Source organism: Heterodontus francisci, chromosome 29, assembly GCF_036365525.1.
Source record: "Heterodontus francisci isolate sHetFra1 chromosome 29, sHetFra1.hap1, whole genome shotgun sequence".
NCBI classification, from domain to species: domain Eukaryota; kingdom Metazoa; phylum Chordata; class Chondrichthyes; order Heterodontiformes; family Heterodontidae; genus Heterodontus; species Heterodontus francisci.
Genome location: NC_090399.1, coordinates 10,369,587 through 10,391,261, shown reverse-complemented (window position 1 = coordinate 10,391,261; position 21,675 = coordinate 10,369,587). Strand labels below are relative to the sequence as shown.

The following is a 21,675-nucleotide window of genomic DNA, read 5'->3' as shown; positions in this document are numbered from 1 at the left end:
CAATGCAATTGCTGGGGGTGAAATGGGTCTTCAGCAAAACACAAAATGGCTGATAGTGAATCAGGAGCCTGACTTACGCCGTGCCTGATTTTATTTCCTCCTGAAGACAACGGAGAAGAAAAATCATGTACGATACAAAATGGGCTGACATTTGTTGTCGCCCATTTTGTTGATTCACCAAAAACCCATTTCACCGCGTAGAATTTTACAGTGCAGAAGGAAGCTATTCAGGCCCAATGCATCTTGCCAGTTCCCTAAAAGAGCTCTCCATATTCAGACAAATCCCCATACCTTTTCCCCTAGACTTTTACATTTTTTTCTCCTTTGCAAACATTTATCCACCTTCCTTTTTAAAGATATTCTGGATTCTGTTTCCATTCCTTTTGTGCTGTAGGATTCTCTTCTGGGAGGGCTTGACGGGGTAAATTCTGAGAAGCTGTTTCCCCAGATGGCGAGTCCAGAACTCAGAGAATAGTCTCAGGATAAGGAGTCAGCCATTTAGAACTGAGATGAGGAGGAATTTCTTCATTCAGACGGTTGTGTATCTTTGGAATTCTCGACAGCAGAGTGCTGTGGATACTCAGTCATTGAGTATATTCAAGGCTGATCAATAGATTTTTAGGCTCTAAGGGAATCATGGAATACAGGGGTCAAACGGGAAAGTGGAATTGAGGTCAAAGGTCATCCATGATCTTATTGAATGGTGGAGCAGGCTCAAGGGGTCATACGGCCCAGTCCTGCTCCTATTGTTACGACCGAGGCGGGAGCAATGCACTGTCAATTCAGTCCCGTCACTCCACAGGTCACAACATATCATTAAAGTTTTCCCACCTAACTGGACAACAGCCAAATTAAAAAATTTTATTAACCCCCAGAATAAAAAAAGTACCAAACCAGGTATTATAAGACAACAACTAATTAACTATCTATTAATAAACTAAATCTTAACACTATTAAGATAAATTTATGTCTAAAGACCTTATAAGTTCTTATTTAACCTACCCCATGCTCACACGCATACATTCAAAAACTAATGGTTCACTGTTCTTTAAAAATATTTTGTTTTTTAAAAATTAGTTGTTTCTTAAGAATAAATAAATAACTAGGTTGTAAGTCTTTGTGGGTTACGTTCCTGACGGGTGAGGTATCCTGGTGTTAAAAATGATCAGATGCCACTTGAAGTTTCCACGCGACTTTGATGAACAGTCTTTACTTGATAGATATTCAAAGCACTTCAGCTGCAGCAGGCATCACACAGTTCTTTCAACATGGAGTATAACGACAGGTCTATATTTGGATTTTAAAATTGGTAGTCTTTCAGTCGAAACTTTACTGCGAATTCCAGAAAACACAATCAGTCAAGAGAGAGTCAATCTTGAAGCAAAGCCTTCTTAGATTGGAAGTAAAGAAAAGGAATTTTGCGAACTCCAGCAATGCAAATGTTCTCTTCGGAGGGTTTTTTTCCCTCCAAAGGCAATTAACACAGCCTGTAGCTCATTGTAGAATTTCTGCAGAGACAATTCTCTTCGTTCAAGGCAAGCACGCTTTGCTGGTGTCTCTAGTTCAAACTGGTTTTGGCTGTTTTTTACACACAGTTAAAAGTTACAGTACACCATGTGACCTCACCGCTCTCCTGCTGTGGCCTATTAACAGTTACAGCTGCTACACACACTGTTTTCAGTCTTAAAGCTTCTCACTCTGTCTTAAAAGTACACTGTTTTTAGACAGAGTCTTAAAGGCACACTGTTTTAAACAGAAGAGAAAATAATTAGTTCTGTGACACTATTTATTATCTTACGCTCTCATTGAGTACCAATTCCAGGCTGTCACTGCACAGCAGTACCGAGGCAGTGCTGCACAGTCTGAGGTACTATCTTTTGGATGAGACACGGCATTGTGTTGAAGAGAAGGGGAGTTCTCTTCAGTTTTGTGGACAATATCTATTCCTGAACCAACATCACTAAAAACAGGTTATTGGGTCACATTACAACAGTGACTTACAACATTTCAGTATTACCTCAGTGTCTATAAAGTTTTTGGAGATTGTGAGAGGCACTATATAACTGTGGATCCTTCCTTCCAAAAATAGCAAATCTCCTAACCTTTCCCGTCAGACTTTAGATCCTAAATTTAAAAGATCCTTCCCTGGTCACCTGAAGATCTGTGCCTTTGCTGCATGCTCTGCTGTTTTCTTATTTGTTTCATCTCAGTGCTTTGCAATGGTCCTGATTAGTAAACTCTGAGGGTTCAATTACATCTCTTAGACACACCAAAGTAACTCTGTAGCAACTGTTAGTGTGAAAGCAACTTTAATTATAGTTGGTTGGCTTTCATTCCTTACCTTGCTGTTTGGTGCTGATAATTATAGAATGTTACAACACAATAGGAGACCAATCGGCCCATCGTGCCTGTGCGGACTCTTTGAAAGAGCTCTCCAATTATTCCCATTCCCTTGCTTTTTCTCCATAGCTCAGTAAATTCCACTGTAAGTTACTACTGAATCTGTTTTCTCCACCATTTCAGGCAATGCATGGCAAATCATAACAACTTGCCACATAAAATGTTTTTAAAAATCCTTCTGATCTCCCCACTGGCTCTTCTGCCAACTTCCTTAAATCTCTTCTCCTCTAATTACTGATCCTCTGGCCAGTGGAGACAGATTCTCCTCACTTACCCTATAAAAAAGTAAAGGCCGATAACAACAACAACATAAACATCCATCCCACTGAAGTACTGGCATCACGAGCGGGCACAGGTCCAGGTTGGACACAGACTGGGATAAGGAGTGCCACTCCGGCTGCCTTCCTCTCTTCCGTGATCCTATCTGCACCCAGGTGGCCCTGGAGAAGGAACATGTGGTCCCACTGGTACGCTTGAGACCTTCTGAGACCGGTGGGCAACACAGGGACTGGAGGGTGTAGTGAACAAAGCAACAAAAAAAAATTACTAAGGTAATCATTTTCTTTTGTTTCATGGCTTAGTTCCTTATTAGCTGTCCCCTCTGAGAAGCTGGGCGGGGGGGAGCTGGTTGTATTAGATGGCACAGCTGGGTTGAAGTGTATAGGGGATAATAATAACTATTATTTAACTTCATGTTTCATTTGGTTTTGTGATTCAGTTTCTTTTTGAGTTTTGCCTGTTTAAAAGGGGGGAACTTTCGTTTGATTGGGGTTTGGTGAATCTTCCTCTTTGGACACAGGAATTAGGAAGGGGTCGAGTTTTCTTTTCAGAACAGCTACTGAATGTGGTGAACGATTCTCCGCCCTCAATGGGCGGTCATACGACGTAATAATCCAGCCCCGAGCGCAGTGACGGGACTGTAGCAACCTGGAGACGGTCGCCTCTGAGTGTCCGGCCAGCTGCTCCGCTCATGGGCTCGGAGGAGCAGTGACAGAGTAGCCGAGTAGGAGGAGGAGGAGGAGGAGGAGGAGGGGGAGGATGGCCGTGGCCGTGGCCCCGGCGCCGCACCCGCTCCGCTGCTTCCATAGGGACGGCTCAGCGCAGAAAGCCGGCGGCGTCCTGCAGCCACTGTTCATCGGCCTCTTCCTACTTCTCCTGCTCCAGCTCCCCGGCATCACACTCCCGGCTCAGGTAAACTCAAAGACAGCCCGGACAGGGGAGGGGGTGTGGGGGAGTGAGGCAGAGAACTGGGGAATGGGATATTGGGGTGGGGTGTCGTCTGGGGGACTGGGACTGATTGGTGGGGGAGACATCTAGCGGGACTTGGGGAGGATTGTCCGGGGCGACTGGGGCTGAGGGGGGTGGGGGTCATCCGAGGGACGGAGGGGGAGGGAGTCGTTCGGGGGCTGGGACTGAGGGGGAGAGGGGTCGTCAGGGGGCTGGGACTGAGGGGGAGGGGGAGGGGGTGGTCGTCAGGGGGCTGGGACTGAGGGGGAGAGGGAGGGGGGTGCGGTCGTCAGGGGGCTGGGACTGAGGGGGAGAGGGGGGACGGAGAGGGAGAGGGAGGGGGGGGCGGTCATCCGGGGGCTGGGACGGAGGAGGAGGGGGGTCGTCTGGGGGCTGGGACGGAGAGGGAGGGGGGTGGCGGTCGTCCGGGGGCTGGGACGGAGGGGGAGGGGGGGGCGGTCGTCCGGGGGCTGGGACTGAGGGGGGGAGAGGGGGGTCATCTGGGGCTGGGACGGAGGGGGGTCGTCCGGGGGCTGGGACTGAGGAGAGGGGGGGGGGGTTGGGAGAGGAAGTGAGGGGAACGGGGGGGGGTCGTCTGGGGGCTGGGACTGAGGGGGAGGGGGGGGGGTCGTCCGGGGGCTGGGACTGAGGGGGGGGGTCGTCCGGGGGCTGGGACTGAGGGGGGGGTCGTCCGGGGGCTGGGACTGAGGGGAGGGGAGGGGGGGGGGGTGTCCGGGGGCTGAGACTGAGGGGGGGGGTGTCGTCCGGGGGCTGAGACTGAGGAGGAGGGGGCGGGGGGGTCGTCCGGTGGACTGGGACTGGAAGGGCGGGTCAGCTGGGTGGGGGGAGGGGGGTCGTCTGGGGGACTAAGGGAGGAAAGATTGTCTGGGGCTACTGGGACTGAGGGAGAAGCGCTCGTCCGGGGGCTGGGACTGAGGTGGGGGTCTGGGACTGAGGGGGGAGGGGGTCGTCCAGCGAGCTGGTACTGAGGGGCGGGACATCTGGGGGACTGAGGGAGGTCGTCCGGGGCTACTGGGACTGAGGGAGGAGAGATCGTTTTGGGGGGACTGGGACTGGGGTAGGGTGTGGTCGTCAGGGGGGACTGGAATTGAGGGTGGAAAGATCGTCTGAGGGGACTGGGGGAGTGGGGCCTCGAGGGGACTGGGACGGAGGGAGGAGAGATCGCCCAGGGGGGATGGGGGCGGGGTGGGGAGGGTGGGCGTTGTCTGGGGGGGACTGTAACTGGTGGGGGGAGATCATCCATGGGGGGCATGGTGGAACAGGGAGCAAGGTGGGGGCAGGGGAAGAGTCGTCCGTTGGGACTGAGGGAGGAGGTGTGTCGTCCGGGGGGTTAAGACTCGAGCAGGGGTTGTTTGTGGGGACTGAGACTCGAAGGAGAGATTGCCCGGGAGGACTGGGACGTTAGCTTCATGCTCACTGTTGACCTCCCTGTGAATTTTGGAGATATTGTTAGATTTGTACTGTAAATATGAATTAAATGTGCCACAGAAAGATATGACTGGTATTTGTTGACGAAAGGACTCTTTTTAATGACTAGATTTCTGTCCTTGCATTATCACTCCATGTTGGAGGCCCAGAAAAAGGAACAATTGAAACTGTGGATTCAAATTCCTCCGGGTAGTAAACGTCCCTTGGGATTATTAAATTTAAAATGTATAAATTCTTTCTCTTTTTTTCTTTGTCTCTTTTCTCTTTCTCTTTATTTCTCTCTCTGTACCTAATTTGACTCTAATTCAGCTGACTTCCTTCTCTGTCATTCATTTTGCTGCTTTCCTTATCCTTGGATTTATTTTTTTTAAGAAGGAACACTGTTATCCCACTGTTCACTGAGGTCCCAGATGTCCTGTTGCCCTTGCCGTACCATGAGCAGCTCACAGTTCCAGCAAGTTCCAGCACACACACACATTTGCAAATAAAAGTGCAGGACAAAAACCTAACTAATGAGCCATGCCGTGAGATGCCCTACTCCAGCAAACTCTGGGCCATTAATATCGGATTTTGTGATCAGTGACAAAGCAAGAGTGCTCGTTGCTGACCTTAAAGAAGGCCTCGCTGAGAGATTTAGTGATCTTTGGGGTTATAACTTTATCTCTCGATGCAATTGATTATAGTGTTTGTTTAATGGGGATTTTCAGTATCAGACTACAATGATATTACCTGACTGCCCAAGCAGCCAAACGCACAAAAGAATTCTCTCAGACCACCAACCAGGGAATAAAAAGCACCAGTAATGAAATCACTTTGGAAGAATTTTACAGAGAGCAAAATAAAGATTGGGACATACACATGGGGTTAAGGTAGAAGCTAAAATATCATGTAAAACTTTTTTTAAATATTTTTAAAATCTGGTAATTAATCATAATGTTTAACAACATTCAACAAGCATAATCTTTTTCAGGGCAGGATCTGTTCTGCAGTAGTTATACCTCATTGATCAAGCCTTCACATTTCTGGGGTTTTGAAATGGGAGTGGAAAAAGGGATGTTTTCTCTTCTGGATTCTGGTGTGTATTGCGAAAATGACGGCTGATAAACCTTGACGGTGCTGAAAACCAGATCAGTTGATTTTACCGATTCCCAGCTTTTGTCTGGGGTGGGAGTGGGGTTGTGGGGTTCAGACTGCAACCTGTGGCAGAGCAGTGAATAACAGACTGCAACTTCAGGAATTCCACTCTAATCTGTGGTTGCGATAAATCCTGAAGTTGCAGTCAGATTCAGAGGGGTAATGATGACTATCGCTGACAGTTTGCCATCAAAAACCTTGCTAGTTCCAGACAATGTATTTTGAGCTTGTGCCATAAGCGTGCATTGCAACGAGTTACGAAATATGGCTAGAGATCGCATACAGTTTGGGAGAGAGCCCCTATGCACGTGGGTCCCTTCTTAATGCTGAGTTATATATTTATACTAATGGAAGAGCTTGGAAATGTTGAAATGTTACAAATGGGAGAAAATGGATTTTCCAGAGAAGTACGATGGCTTCAATACAAACTTTTCAGTCGAACCATCCCTAACCATCTTCCTGTTGAGCAACCTGTTGTTTCATTATATAAACCTGATGTTATTTTAATAGATTAAAAATTCTATTATTAATAATGCTGATTAAAGTACCTGTGATGGGCAGGCCTGTGGGTTCAATTGAGCAGGTGTAGGAAAGAACGAACATAGTGCCTTTCTAGCCAATGAAGTATCCTAATGTAGGAAACTCAGCCAGTTTCACACACAGCAAGGTCTCACAAACAGCCATAAGATAATGACAAGATGATTTTTTTGTGACATTGTTGCTTGAAGGATAAATGTTGGCCACGGTACTTATAAGAACTCCCCTGCTCCTCTTTGAATAGTGCTGTAGGATCTTTTACATCCACTTGAGAGGACAGAAGGGACCTAGATTTAATGTCTCAACTGAAGGATGCAGCACTGACAGTGCAGTACTCCCTCAGTACTGTGCTGGGAGTCTCAGCTGAGGTTCTGTCCTCAAGCCCCTGTGCATCTTGAGCCTACAACCTCTGAGTCAGAGACAACGGTGTCAAAGCCAAAGTCTAGCTTGTCACTTGTTAGGCACAGCATACTTAGGGGAGCAGGTGGAGATGGGACCTTTTTAAATTTCATAAAATCTCTTGGAATTATCTCTATGTTTGTTTCAATGAAGGATCCACACCCCTGAAACATTAACTCCTCTGTTATTACCACATTCACTGACTCACTGAATGCTTGTCTGTTTCCAGTATTGTCTGCTTTTTATTGCTGGTTTGTGTGTACCTTTGCTAACACAAAAGAGAATCTAGGGTCTGTAAAATTGTCATAAAATCTACAATCGCTGTACCTGTGCAATAGTTATGATCCTCTATTATAGAATCTATCCTGCAGTATAAACAGGAAATAGTGCACAGTACTGGGAGAACTCTGGTGGTTTTGCAATACTACACCTTAAAGCATTTATAACGAGTCACAACATTTGCTTTTATGTATTTTAAAATCCAAACTCCATAAAATGAGGGTAATTCTGCTGATGAAGTACCCTAGAATAGCTATGTAACATCTAGCTGGCTAAGCACATTGTGGAAAATTGTTTTTTTTTTCCAATGCTGTCCTGGCCAGCCTCTCACATTCAACCCTCGATAAACTTGAACTCACCCAAAATTCTGCTGCCCATAACCTAACTCGCACCAATTCCTGTTCACCCATCACCCCTGCTCTTACTGACCCTACATTGGCTTCCCCTCCTAAAAAGGCCTCAATTTTAAAATTCTTATGTTTGTGTTTAAACTCATGAATGGTCTCAACCGTCTGTATCTCTGCAATTTCCTCCAGCCCGAAAACCCTCCGAGATCTCTGCTTTCCTCCAACTTTGACCTCTTGTGCATCCTGCACTTCCTTCATCCCACCATTGGCGGCTGTGGTTCTGCTGTCTAGTCCCTAAGCTCCGGAATTTCCTCCCGAAGCCTCTGTACCTCTCTTTTGAAGCATTTGGTTACCAGTCCTAAGGTCTGCTTCTTTGGCTGATGCCAATTTCTTTGTCCAATTACGTTCCTGTGAGTGTCTTGGGAGATCAAAGGCACTATATAAATGCAAGCTATTGTTGTGTCGTTTAGTAATGTATTTTTGGCAGGGATCAATTTCTGTTTCGAACACCTAGCTATGTTTCAGAGTACTGCGGCAGTAGGAACTTCTCTCTAGTTCTTCATCCACCACATCCTAGCAGGAAATTAGCTAAGTTCTGAGCACTGAAAAATCCACTTGGAAGTTTTGATCATTACTATATAATATTTTTAAATGTCTGTGCCCTGTTTTAATCTTAAAGCAAATTTCTTTCCTACTATAATAAAAACAAAATACTGCGGATGCTGGACATCTCAAATGAAAAGAAAGTGCTGGAAATACTCAGGATACAGACCTGAAACGTTAACTCTGCTTCTCTTTCCACAGTTGCTGCCAGACCTGCTGAGTATTTCCAGCACTTTCTGTTTTTATTTCTTTCCTAATATCCTGCATGCAGCAAATCCCCCAGGATACAGTTTATAAATACCAGCTGTCCTTTCAAAACCTTACTCATCCAGTTTGCTCCCAATCAGGAATTGACATGATTTAAAAAAAACTCTCATTCTTGTTTTCAAATTCCTCCAATCTCTGTGAGCAGCTCTACAAGAACTATGAGAGTTCAGCTCTGCTCTGATGTTGGTCTCAATTTCATAGAACAATTTAGTTCTAGTCTCTTGGGGTTAACAATTGAAGCATTGAGAAATAATTGTAGTCATGTAGATGATTGACAGATGTTAAATTCAATCACAGAACGTCTGCCAGTGAATCCATGCAATAGATAGCTCATTATAGATAAGGATCTGTGCAAGTAATTGTGTCATATCCGACCTATGGCAATTGACCCAACACATGACTTGAAGTAATTTCAAAACGTGAGTCTATTGAGAAATCGAGAGCATAAACCTCCACGTGAACCTTTTTTCTGTATTGATGACACTAGGCTCTAGATCACATGAATTTGAGCAGAGTTGGTCAATATAATGGTAAACTACTTTTGTCAGTTTTGTAAAATGCTATCTATCTGGCTGCGCGTGAAAGGAATGTTAAAATTATGGAGGAAATTTTAGCCTAACTTGCCTGTCGGGAAACTCGTGGGATCGAGTGCGACAATGGTTTGACACTCCGCCCAATTTTATTCTTCATTGAAGTCCATAGAGAGTATTATCGGACGGGATTGTAAAACTGACGTTCCACCTGATCCCATGGGATTTCCCCCGGGCAAGTTTGATTAAATTACCCACCCATTGGACTGAAATGCTGGCTGTTTCCATGTGCGCAGTTAATGAGAAAATGATAGAAATATTCAACAGGTCAGACAGCATCCGCGGAGAGAGAAACAGTGTTAAGGTTTCAAAATTCTGATGAATGGTCATTGAGCTGAAACATTAACACCCCCCCCCCCCCACCCTCTCTGTCTGACTATCTGACTTGCTGAGTTTTTCCAGCATTTTCTCTTTTTTTTTATTTCAGATTTACAGCATCCGCAGTATGATGCTTTCATATGTAGTTACTGAGTTGTTTTATTCTAGGTCTGATTCTGTGCATTTCATTCATGCAGCAACTTCTACAGTAGTGAAGTTTGTGTGAAGTAATTGAATTAATTAGTTTCTGGTTTATTTTAATCTCAATGGATTTAAATATGAGAGTGGTTTGATTTTTAATCAAGATTAGGAAATTTTGTACAAATAGGCCTTGATCCAATTTAAGTTGTAGGCAGAAAGGCTGCTTTCCACTCTGTTGACCAATTCTAGAAGTTAGCTGTAATTGTTTTCTATAGTGCATCAACACAGTGCAGGCAGTGATTATTGATCGGTCCTGGCTGCTTTGAAAAGGTATTGGTGGGTCACTGTTTTAATGTGATTGTTCTTCAACTGGGTGGCCTGCTGGACTCTGAGTGGGTTTTAAGGTTCAACTACATTGTGTGTGGCCTACCTCTAATTTAGATTGGGTATGGGGAGGTGTGGGCAGGTGAAGGTTCCTATGAGCGTATGTCGGAGGTGGCATCTTTCAGTTGAGGCGTCTCCCCTTGGCCAATATTTATCTCTCAACCAACATTACTAAAACGGATTATCTTGTCATTCCTACGTTGCTGTTTGTGAGAGCTTGCTGATTGAAAATTAGCGGCCACTTTTCCTGCATAATAACAGTGACTAAAATTCAAAACTACTTCAATAATACATGGGTGGTGCAGTGGTTAGCACCGCAGCCTCACAGCTCCAGCGACCCGGGTTCAATTCTGGGGACTGCCTGTGTGGAGTTTGCAAGTTCTACCTGTGTCTGCGTGGGTTTTCTCCGGGTAGTCCGGTTTCCTCCCACAGCCAAAAGACTTGCAGGTTGGTAGGTAAATTGGCCATTATAAATTGCCCCTAGTATAGGTAGGTGGTAGGGAAATATAGGGACAGGTGGGGATGTGGTAGGAATATGGGGATTAGTGTAGGATTAGTATAAAATGGGTGGTTGATGGTTGGCACAGACTCGGTGGGCCGAAGGGCCTGTTTCAGTGCTGTATCTCTAAAACTAAAAAAACTAAAACTTCATTTGCTGTAAAACATTTTGCTGCGTAATGCTGTATAAATACAACTTTTTCATTCTTTTAGAATCATTTAGTACAGAAGCGGGCCATTCTGCCCATCCTGCCTCTGTCAGCTTTTTGAAAGAATTATCGAATTAGTCTCATTCCCCATAGCCCTGCAAATCTTCCCCTTCAAGTATGTATCCAATTCCCTTTTGCAAGTTATTATTGAATCTGTTTGGACTGCCCTTTCGGGCAACACATGCCAGATGTGGTTCATAGATGGGAACCTTTGCTTCTAAGTCATAGGGTGCCCAATTGGACAAGCTAAATCTCAATTGTCTGTTCAGATGCAATCCCCCAAAACATTCTAATCTCCCAAGTTTGTAAACTAATCTTTTAATATTAGTAAACTAGTTTAGATTCTTCTGATGGCAACCTGTAAGTTATCAGATTCCAGAAATTGAATTCTACAACCTGTCGTGAACTCACAATCTCTATGTTGCTAGTCTAGTTGGATAACCAGTACACTAATATACCTTTGGTTAACTGATGAAACCTGTGGCATATTTAAGGTAGTAGATTTTCTGGCTTCATGTCCACACCAAATATTGGTAAAATTCAAAACATTGCCATGGATCATGACCAATAATATAAATGGTGTTAGTTTCGTTTAGAGCCAATGTTGTGCTTATTGAGTTGAAAGATACCAGCAGCATAGAAAACCTTTCCCACATGTTGCTAGAATTGGCAATGAGTATACCCAGATCAGAGCTAGTGAAGAATAATTAAGTGAAGAATAATGGTCCCTGAACTCGGCCTCTGAATGCTCTATCCGCGCACTCTGACAAAGTACTGTCCCAGAATGATGTTTCCAGGTCCCATATCCAGCTCCATAATAAGATCAAAACAGAGTCACAATCAAAATAGAGTTTTTGGCCAAATCTGTCCACGATACCATTTGAAATTACTTCACTGGGAAATATTTCTTCTTCAATGCAAAGTTTTTTTAAAATTCCAAACAGGAATTGATCATTCAGCTGCTCGAGCCTGTTCTGCCATTCAGTTAAATCATGGCTGATCTGTAACTGAACCTTATTTCACTGCCTTGGTTCCTTAACTTTTGATATCCTTATCTAGCAAAAATCTATTAATCTGAGTTTTGAAAATTAGAATTGAGCCCTAGTGTCAACAACTTTTTGGGAGAAAGAGTTCCAGATTTCCACTACCTTTTTTTGAGAATAAATGCTTCCTGACATCATCCCTGAACAAGCTAACATTATGTTCTCCTATTCTGGACTCTCCCACAAGAGGAAATAGTGTCTCAATCTACCCATCAAATCCTTCAACACCTCAATTAGATCACCCCTTAATCTTCTATGCTCGAGGGAATACAAACCTAGTCTGTGCAATATGTGCTCATAATTTAACCATTCTGCTTTGCCCATTGAAAGAGGTCATGTGGATGAATGCAGCTGGTGTGTTGTATAATGCATTCCACCCTGTTTTTCTCCTTCCAGATCAAGCCTTTCATTGAAAGCGAACAGTTGCTGTGGATAAGTGGCATTGTTGGTCATGTTGATACCTACAGAATTCCCCTGATCTCACTCACCCCCCATAACAACCTCATTGCCGTGGCAGAGGCCAGAAAGCATTCGTCGTCAGATATTGGTGCCAAGTTCATCGCTGTCCGCACGTCTAGCGATAAAGGTGATTAACGTTATATTTCGGTAAGAAATGAAAGGGCTGCTTAACTATTTCTGACAGCGAAGGAGCTCCACAGTCAGATGGCCACTTTTTAGCTCTGACAGTTGAACTATTCAAATGCTGAAGAGAATTGGAACATAATCATATTTAAAGTCGGAAATGTGGTTGACTGAACAAACTGCGTGAAATTTCCAGTTCTGCACCATTCAGAATTAATTCCCACAGTAACACAATAAAATGCTCTTGCCTTTGAGAACAGGCCACTGGTGTAGAAACTGTTGTCTGACCTGATCCTGGTTTACAGTCAAACCATTGAACATGTGCTCAAGGAAAATAGAAGGGATTTAAAACTCTGGATCACAAACTGTCCACTGAATCTTTTTTGTTTTAAATGGTGTGTTACTGAAACAAGTTGCTGATCAAAAGCACTTTGTTTTGAAGCAAAGCGTGACACAGGCAGTAAAAGGTGAATAAACCGTGAAAGGTGAAAATCTGCCATTTACTGCGCTGACCAAGGGTCATACTAGTTGCTGTAAGCTCTCCTGTCTTGGGTGGGGGGGGGAGGCAAAACCTTTATCTCTGATGTACTTAGTAAGCAGTTTAAACAGCAGGTTAACAGCCATGAAAACAATAGTGTAGATTGAGCCTGAAAAGATATTTTCAGTTAACCTTCTGTGAGACAGGATTCCAGTTGTAAAGTTAAAAATGACCAGATTAATCTTTCTTCTCCTCCCCTACAAGCTAATCATAAAGTTACATTTTGTGCATTCACTGTGTTCAGGTAAAGATGTTTTGGATATAGTTCATGTACACCTAGTGTGAAAAAACCTGTTGCTGCTCAATGGGTTAATATAGGGGATATGCAATGTCAATTTTTAAAAAAACTTGAGGCAAGACTAATAGCTAGTGCCTTCCAGTTTCAGATATCGAGTTTCCCCAATTTTCAATGATAATTTTGGCAATTTCTGGTGCCTACATTTAAAGAGGGAACAACCCTGAATTTATATGACATCTTTCAAGAACTTAGGATGTCTCAAAGTGCTTTACAGCCAATGAAGTATTTTTGAAGTGTAGTCACTGTTGTAATGGAGGAAACACAGCAGCAAATTTGTGCACAGCAAGCTCCCACAAACAGCAATGAGACAGACACATGGCCAGATAATCATCTTAGTGATCGTTTAGGGGTAAACATGGGCTAGGACACCAGGAACAAATCCCTATCTCCTCTTCAAAATAGAACATAAAAATATTTTAAATCCACCTGAGGGGGCAGACAGGGGGAAATGTCAAAAAAGCTACGGAATCGGCACAGAACAGTTGCATATGCGCTTCATTGCTTTCTAATTGCTTTCTCATTGCTTGCATGCAACGGAATGTTCTTCCTGTCTTTGCTATGTGCTACTTCCTCTGGATATGTCAGGTTGGAGAAACTGCGTCTGTCCTCTTTGGAGAAGAACATTTAAGAGGGGGTTTGATAGAGTTGTTCAACATTGAGGGTTATGGACAGAGTAGATAGGGCGAAACTGTTCTTACTGGTCAAAGGATCCAGAACCAGAGGACACTGATTTAAGGTGATTAGCAAAAGAAGCAACGGTGACATGAGGGAAAAACGTTTTTACACAGAGTGGTTAGGATCTGGAATGCACCGCCTGAGCGTGTGTTTGAGGCAGATTCAATCAAGGCCTTCAAAAGAGAACTAGATAATTATTTGAAGGAAAAAATTTTGCAGGGCGATGGGGAAAAGGAAGGGAGTGGGACTAGGTGAGTTGCTATTGCAGAGCGCCGGCATGGGCACGACAGGCCGAATGGCCTCCTTCTGTGCTTTAACCATTGTACGATTCTATAATCATCACCATCCGTGTCTATAATCTGGCTATTGCCACAGTTCAGATCTCTTGTTGGGTAACCAGTTGACTTTGATAAAGTCAGATGCTCATAAATTAATTTATGAATTTAATAAATTTAATATAATTTAAGAATCAGTAAGTAAAATGGCAGGGGCTTCCAAAGGCTCAGTTGCTAAATGGCCGAGTGTGGAACTAGGACGATCCCTGGTTCAGAATCCCCGGATTATGTCGGAATGGCAGTAGGGCGGCGCAGTGGTTAGCACCACAGCCACCACCACCACCACCCTCCCGCCCCCCCCCCCCACCACCACCACCCTCCCGCCACCCCCTCCCCACCACCACCACCCCCCCTCAGTTGCTTTGTTGACTTGTTGTAGTCTGTGTTATCCTAATTATATATCTGTGTAATTTACTGATTTAACCATAATCACTACAGCCGAGAGCATTCATCCTACGCCTCCGATGATCTTTCCTTCTCTAAGGGGAGCTGGGACCAATTCCAGCAACCCCAGCAGAAATCAAATACCACAGAACAGGTGAGGATGGGAGCCAAGACATAGCTGGGCGTTCATAGAATCTTACATCAGAGAAGGAGGCCATTCAGTCCATCATCACAGTGTCAGCTCTTGCAAAGGACTATCTAATTAGTCGCATTCCCCCCTGCCCTTTCCCCACAGCCCTACAAATTTCCCCTTTAAGTATTTATCCAATTTTCTTTCCACGTTATTATTGAGTCTGCTTGCACTCGCCCTTTCAAATAGTGGATTCCCGATGTGGCTAATAGATGGGAAGCTTTGCTTTAAGTTATCGGGTGCCCAATTGGACAAGCTAAATCACAGTCATCTATTCAGATTCAGTCCCTCAATCCATTCTAATCTCCCACGTTTGTAAATAAATATAAAGTAGTATACAATGGATAATGAGAAATTGATGAGAGAACATTCCATAATTCTTTTGAAAGTCATCTTGGTCCAGTGGTGTTTTGATGCAAGACTAGCTAGTGAGTTTGCTTACTCATTCTACTGGGTTAGTTCAGCAGGAGACGGGGAGATCGTGTTGTTGTGGTAATGCAGAGGCCTAGGCTAATGCCCTGGGGACATATATTCAAAGCCCACCATGGCAGCTGACAGCATTTAAATTAAATTAATTAATAAAAATCTGGAATTGAAAGCTACTGTCAGTAATGGTGCTATAAAACGATTATCTATTGTCAGAAAAAACCCATCTGGTTCACGAATGCTCTTTAGGGAAGGAAATCTGCCGTCCTTATCTGGTCTGGCCGACATGTGCCTTCAGACCCACAGCAATGTGGTTGACTCCCTAACTGCCCTCTGAAATGGCCTAGCAAGCCACTCCGTTCAAGGGTAATTAGAGATGAGCAAAAAATGCTGGCCTTACCAGTGACGTCCACATCCCATGAAAGAATAAAAGAAAAGGTGAGATACAGTATGTAGTTATAGGCAGTGACTAGACAATTGAAAAATAAAGGACTCAAGTGGCACAGTAAGTAAACATGGTCAAGGACCTGGAGTTGAATTCAGCTGATACTGACTGATGAAAGTTTCCTATATTCAGCTATTGGGTCCTAAGTGACCGTCTCAAGACCTTAGTGGGTACAGGCTTATCACACGCCACAGATCACCATTTTACTGAAGTACCTGTAACAGTTACTAATGTGGGCAGTGAAAATGTCACGTTGGTACAGAAAATGGTCTGAGGTTATGGTATGGTATAAAGGTTGACTCCATGGTTTGGGAATAGAAAACATGCAGTATGCTTGAAATAGTAAAGTGTCTCAATCCCCAATACTGACATTTACCAACTGGCTTCATAATTGTTTTCCTTCAGGTGATACCTGGAGTCCCACCACCTTCCTTGACAATGATGGTTCAAAGATCGATGGCCTGAACTTGGGGGTAATATTGGTCGATGAAGAGAAGGACCTAATTTTTATCATGTACACAACATGTGCCCACCATTATCACTGTAACGTTTCCAGCACGCTGCTTATTGAGAGCCAGGATGATGGAAGGACTTGGAGCCAACCCAGAAACCTGTCCAATATGATTGGCACTAAGATGTTTGCACCAGGCCCTGGATCTGGAATCCAGGTGAGCAAAATGGGAAGGGAAGAAATGTAGAGATTTCAAATACATAACTGGCAGACACCGTGGAAAAGCGCACTGTAGTAGAGTTTTAACTTTGGGCTCAATCAGGAAATTCACACCAACAATGCACTAGTTAGTGCACTAGTTAGGTTACACTTCAGACTTCTGCTAAAATTTATTTGCATAATCCCAAATGTGAAATCTTCACAAACCAGTGCAATCTGGCAGCATAATAAAACATGTTTTTTTTATTTTCTTTCCATTAAAAAGTATTCCTTGATTGTATTTAAGAATGGTAAGTGATGTAGTTTTATTGATGTGGCTGAAAATGGGTTTAGCAGCAAAAATGAGCATTTTTAATAAGGGTGTCCAGCCTTCCACCTGTGAGTAACCTGATTTTAAAATCACTGAAAATGACATTAAAAAACCATCCTGAACCATGTATGCGCTCCGTGTACACTGGTCAGTTTGTTAGGAAATGATTTTTTTTGATTATGAATAAACTTTTTAAATGTGCCTACTGGTTCCCGTGCGCCTAAGGAAATGAGCGCAATTTGAAGAGGTGCCACACGAGGTTATTACACAAAGTTAGGGTTCACAGGATTGGGGGTAATATATTAGCATGGATTGAGGATTGGTTAACAGACAGAAAACGGAGTAGATATGATGGGTCACTTTCAGGCTGGCTGGTTGTAACTAGTAGGGTACTGCAAAGATAAGTGCTTGGGCCTCAACTATTTACAATCTATATCAGTGATTTAGATAAAAGGACTGAGTGTAATGTATTCAAGTTTGCTGACAATACAAAGTTAGGGGGAAAGTAAGCTATGAGGTGGACACAAAGAGGCTGCAAAGAGATATAGACAGATTAAGTAAATGGATAGGAACAATGCAGAATAAAATGAAGTTAAGTTACTCACTTTAGAAGGAAAAATCAAGCAATTTTTTTTTCAACTAGTGAGAGGCTGGGAAATTTGGTATTCAGAGGGATCTGGGCATCCTTGAACATGAATCACAAAGTTAACATTCCAGGTACAGCAAGCAATTAGGAAAGCAAATGGTATGTGATACTCCAATCCCTTTGTAATAAAGAAGTAACAAAGTCCTACTGCAGTTTTTTTTTAGGGCCTTGGTGAGACCACATCTGGAGTACTCTGCACAATTTTGGTTTCCTTACCCAAGGAAGGATATGCTTGCCTTGGAGGGAGTGCAACAAAGGTTCAATAGACTGATTCCTAGGATGAGGTGTTTGTCTTATGAGGAGAGACTAAACAGACTCTGTTCTCTGGAATTTAGAAGAGTAAGAAGTGATTTCATTGAAAAATACAATTCTTGAATGGCTTGATGGGATAAATGCTGGGAGGATGATTCCTCTGGCTGGGGAGTCAAGAACTAAGGGTCACAGTCTCAGAATAAGGGGTTGGCCATTTAGGGCTGAGATGAGAAATTTCTTCACTCAGAGCATTGTGGATCTTTGGAATTCTCTACCCCAGATGTCTGAATGCTCTGTCGAGTTATATTCAAGACCGAGATCGATAGATTTTTGGACACTGAGAAATGAGGAATATAGAGCTAGTGCAGGAAGGGAGAGTTGAAGTAGAATATCAGCCATGATTGTATTGAATTGTAGAGCGGGCTGAACGGCCTACTTCTGCTCCTATTTCTTGTGTTCTTATTTTCTTGAACCAGTCGGCAGAATTGTACCATTTCGACTTGGTGGCCAGTTTTGTTGGCATGGCCTGATCCAGGGAAATTGAATCTTGAACAATGTAAAAGATTGTGGAAAACATGAGTGCAAGTGGTTTTGGGTGTAACTCGCTTAAAAGTTTTAAAAAAAAAAAAAATTCCCTGAGCTTTTGCGCTGGTTCGGTCGATCCTGTCCTGATTGGTCTGCTATAACTAGCAGAGATGAGTGGAAACTTGACCTGACTGTCCTTTAACCTTAACTGTATTCGAATCTGACGCTGAATGCTAACTGTAAAGATCCTAAAATAATTTCGAGGCAATGTGAACCTAACTCTTATTAGGCACACTTTTGTGCAACTTGCGCTCCAACATTAGTAAGAGGTATAGTACTGGGAATGGAAACTTTCATTTAGCTGCCCATTGGTGTGAACAATGGGTAAGAAAGATTGGGGATGAGCAGAAAGAGTTGTTTCAGCTCCTAATGTGTGGCAGATTTTAAAAAGTGCTCCTTTGCACACAACTGACATCCCTCAACTAAAGGGCACAAAAAAATCAATCATTAAAATAAATTCTCAAAACTGCTGCAATGCTCCTTGTGGACAGTATATGGGCCTGATTGAGTGTTCAACTGGAAGACAAGTTCAGATGCAACTATAATGTAAGAATAATAAAATGCCTTAGTTACAATAGTGGACAAAGATATGTATAAAAGCGTCATGTTCGTTTACTAATATTGCCAGCAGTAATTGCTTGGCTGTGTTCTTAAAATTTGTAGGGTAGGAAATAATCTTGAGGGGGGTAGTCAGGCAGTATGGCATTGACTGCCGGTTATACAACTGACCCAATAGTTGGTCCCATTGCAGATAATGGAATTTAACATTGTGCGGGACGTATAACAAGTGGCTAATGCCATGCCACGCCGCCCTTTCTGGCATTAACACAAAACTCATTTCAATCCCAGTAAGCCGTGCTTGCACATCCCTAGAGTTCCGGTCATTTTCTCACAATACAGAAATTCCTTTCCCTAGAAAAAGTACAATCCAAAGAAAGGCCGTTTGATCGCCTGTGGGCATGGAACGATTGAGGAAGATGGAATATTCTGTCTTTTCAGCGATGATCATGGCAAAACCTGGAGGAATGGAGGGAGTCTGAAGGGAATTCCATATAATCAGCCAAAGAAATTCAGTGACTTCAACCCAGATGAGAACCAGGTAACGACCTCCTTTCAGTTGACCTATGTGTCATGTAAGAATTTCTGATAAAAGAACAGGTGAAGTGGCCAATACTTTGGGGGTGAGGGAAGAAGTCTATGCATGTGCTGGAAAATTCAACTTTAAAATGTTGAGGCTCAGAATCTTTGGCAGGCTCAGCGAGATGATCGGGGAACCCAAGGAGGGCAGTCCAGCCTACATTGACAAGTACAGCAGTCAGCAATGCAGTCTTATGTGGCCAAAGGTGCTGCACTATAGGATGATCTCAGCAAAGTCTGAATACACCCCCTCCCAGTGCTAGAAGAAAGAAAGATTTGCATTTGTATAGCACCTTTCAAAATCTTGAATTTTCCAAAGTGCCTTACAGCCAAAGAAATACATTTGAAGTGTTGTCAGTGTTGTAGTTGTAGGAAATGTGCAGCCAATTTGCACACAGTAAAGTCTCCAAACAGCAATGCAATAGTGTCCAGAAAATCTGTTTTACAGTGATGGTTGAGAGATAAATGTTGGCCAGAATACCGGGGAGAACTCCCATGCTCTTCAAAGTAGTGCGGTGTGACCTTTTACACCCAAATGGTGGGGGGAGCCTCAGTTTAATATCTCATCTGAAAGACAGTATCTCTGACGGTGCAATACTGGGATGTCAGCCTGGATTATTTGCTCAAGTCTCTCTGGAGTGGGTCTTAAATGCATGCCTTTCTAACTCCAAGGTAAGAGTGCTGATATTGGTATAGAGAAATTATTCTTTATGTGAATCTAACAGATGTGAGTAGGGAAGTCTTTCTAAAACAGGGCATTGGTGAGACTGTGTACAATTTTGGTCTCCTTATTTAAGGAGGGATATGCTTGCATTGGAAGCAGTTCAGAGAAGGTTCACACTAGGCTGATTCCTGGAATGAAGGGGTTGTCTTATAAGGAAAGGTTGAGCAGGTTGGGCCTATACCCATTGGAGTTTTGAAGGATGAGAGGTGATCTTATTGAAACATATAAGATTCTGAGGGGATTTGACAGGGTAGATACTGAGAGGATGTTGCCCCTCTTGGGGGAATCTAGAACTAGGGGACACAGTTTCAGAATAAGGGTTGCCCATTTAAGATGGAGATGAGGAGGAATTTCTTCTGAGGGTCATGAATCTTTGGAATTCTCTACCCCAGAGAGCAGTGGGGGTTGGGTCATTGAATAGATTCAAGGATGAGATGGAGAAATTCTTTTGAACTATCGGGGAGTCCAGGGTTATGAACAGGCAGGAAAGTGGAATTGAGACCAAGGTCAGAGCAGCTATGATCTTATTGAATGGCGGAGCAGGCCCGAGGGGCCATATGGTCTACTCCTGCTCCTATTTCTTATGCTCTTATGATCAACAATTGCTCAGTTCCTCAATGCAGGGTTAATTGGGCACAGTTCCTCTTTCAGCAGTGATCATTAGGTTGATTTTTTTTTTTTTACTTCCATCAAATATCATGTTTGTGTTCTTTTTAAAGCCCTATGAATTACCGGATGGTTCTGTGGTGATTAACGCAAGGAATCAGAATTTTTACCACTGTCACTGCCGGATAATAGTGACGAGCTATGATGCGTGCGAGTCCTTGCCAATAGAAAGCGTGACCTTTGACGAAACTCTGATAGACCCAGCTGTAGCCGCTGGAGCTTTAGTCAACAACAACATTGTTTTCTTCAGTAATCCTGCAAACCCATCCAAACGTGAGTTCCATACTTCTGGTAGGCAGTTGTTGACGTTGTGAATGCCATCCCATTTGTATCTTCTCTGGGGTTGGGTACAGCCTAGCATCCATGCAAAGCATACAGAATACAGTCCGGGCAAAGGATCCTGTGTCTGATGACTGTGAAGTTAAATCAAATGATCTTCCCTCTTGTGATCTACATGTTTCTTGCTTGTGCCCTTTGCACCTCCCCAATCTTTTGAAAGTGGATCGAGGAAAGATTTGTCAAAGTGAAGCCACATGCAAATCATTGAGCTGCTCCATTTCACAGCAAGTGAATGTATAGAGCCACAATAGTAATCAGATTTACTTAATTCAATCAGTACAACTTGTCATCATGCAACAATATGAAATAATGAGCACTCTGTGCTTCCCTACATCAGTGCAAAAGAAAGAACTCACATTTCTTAGTGCTTGTCATGATCTCAGGACATCCCAAAGCACTTTACAGCCAACGAAGCACTTTTGAGGTGGAGTCATTGCTGTAATGTAGGACACACGGCAGCCAATTTGTGAACAGCAAGCTCCCTCAAACAGTGAGAAAAGGACCATTTAATCTATTTTTAGTGATGCTGGTTGAGGGGGAACAATTTAAATGGTGGAATATCATTCCCATAAGTAGTAAATTAAGAGATTTTTTAAATTTAAAGTATTTTATTTTTTTCTTCACCTTTTCTGTCTCTCACTCTCTCAG

At 43.4% G+C, this 21,675-nt stretch overlaps 1 protein-coding gene across 3 annotated transcripts in view; it reads left to right on the top strand.

Annotated features, from left to right (window-relative positions):
- Positions 1–3,285: 3,285 nt before the first annotated feature.
- LOC137346111 (V-type proton ATPase subunit G 2-like) overlaps positions 3,286–21,675 on the top strand; it is a 30,671-nt gene continuing 12,281 nt past the window's right edge. Inside the window, exons 1-5 of one of the 3 annotated variants that reach the window (XM_068009417.1) lie at positions 3,286–3,591; positions 12,222–12,411; positions 16,104–16,366; positions 19,078–19,260; positions 20,742–20,961. In XM_068009417.1, coding sequence (XP_067865518.1) covers positions 3,439–3,591; positions 12,222–12,411; positions 16,104–16,366; positions 19,078–19,260; positions 20,742–20,961 — 1,009 coding nt within the window. In that variant the 5' untranslated portion in view covers positions 3,286–3,438. Of the gene's footprint in view, positions 3,592–12,221; positions 12,432–16,103; positions 16,367–19,077; positions 19,261–20,741; positions 20,962–21,675 lie in introns of those variants that run through there. The other 2 variants (XM_068009418.1, XM_068009419.1) reach the window with 2 other exon arrangements.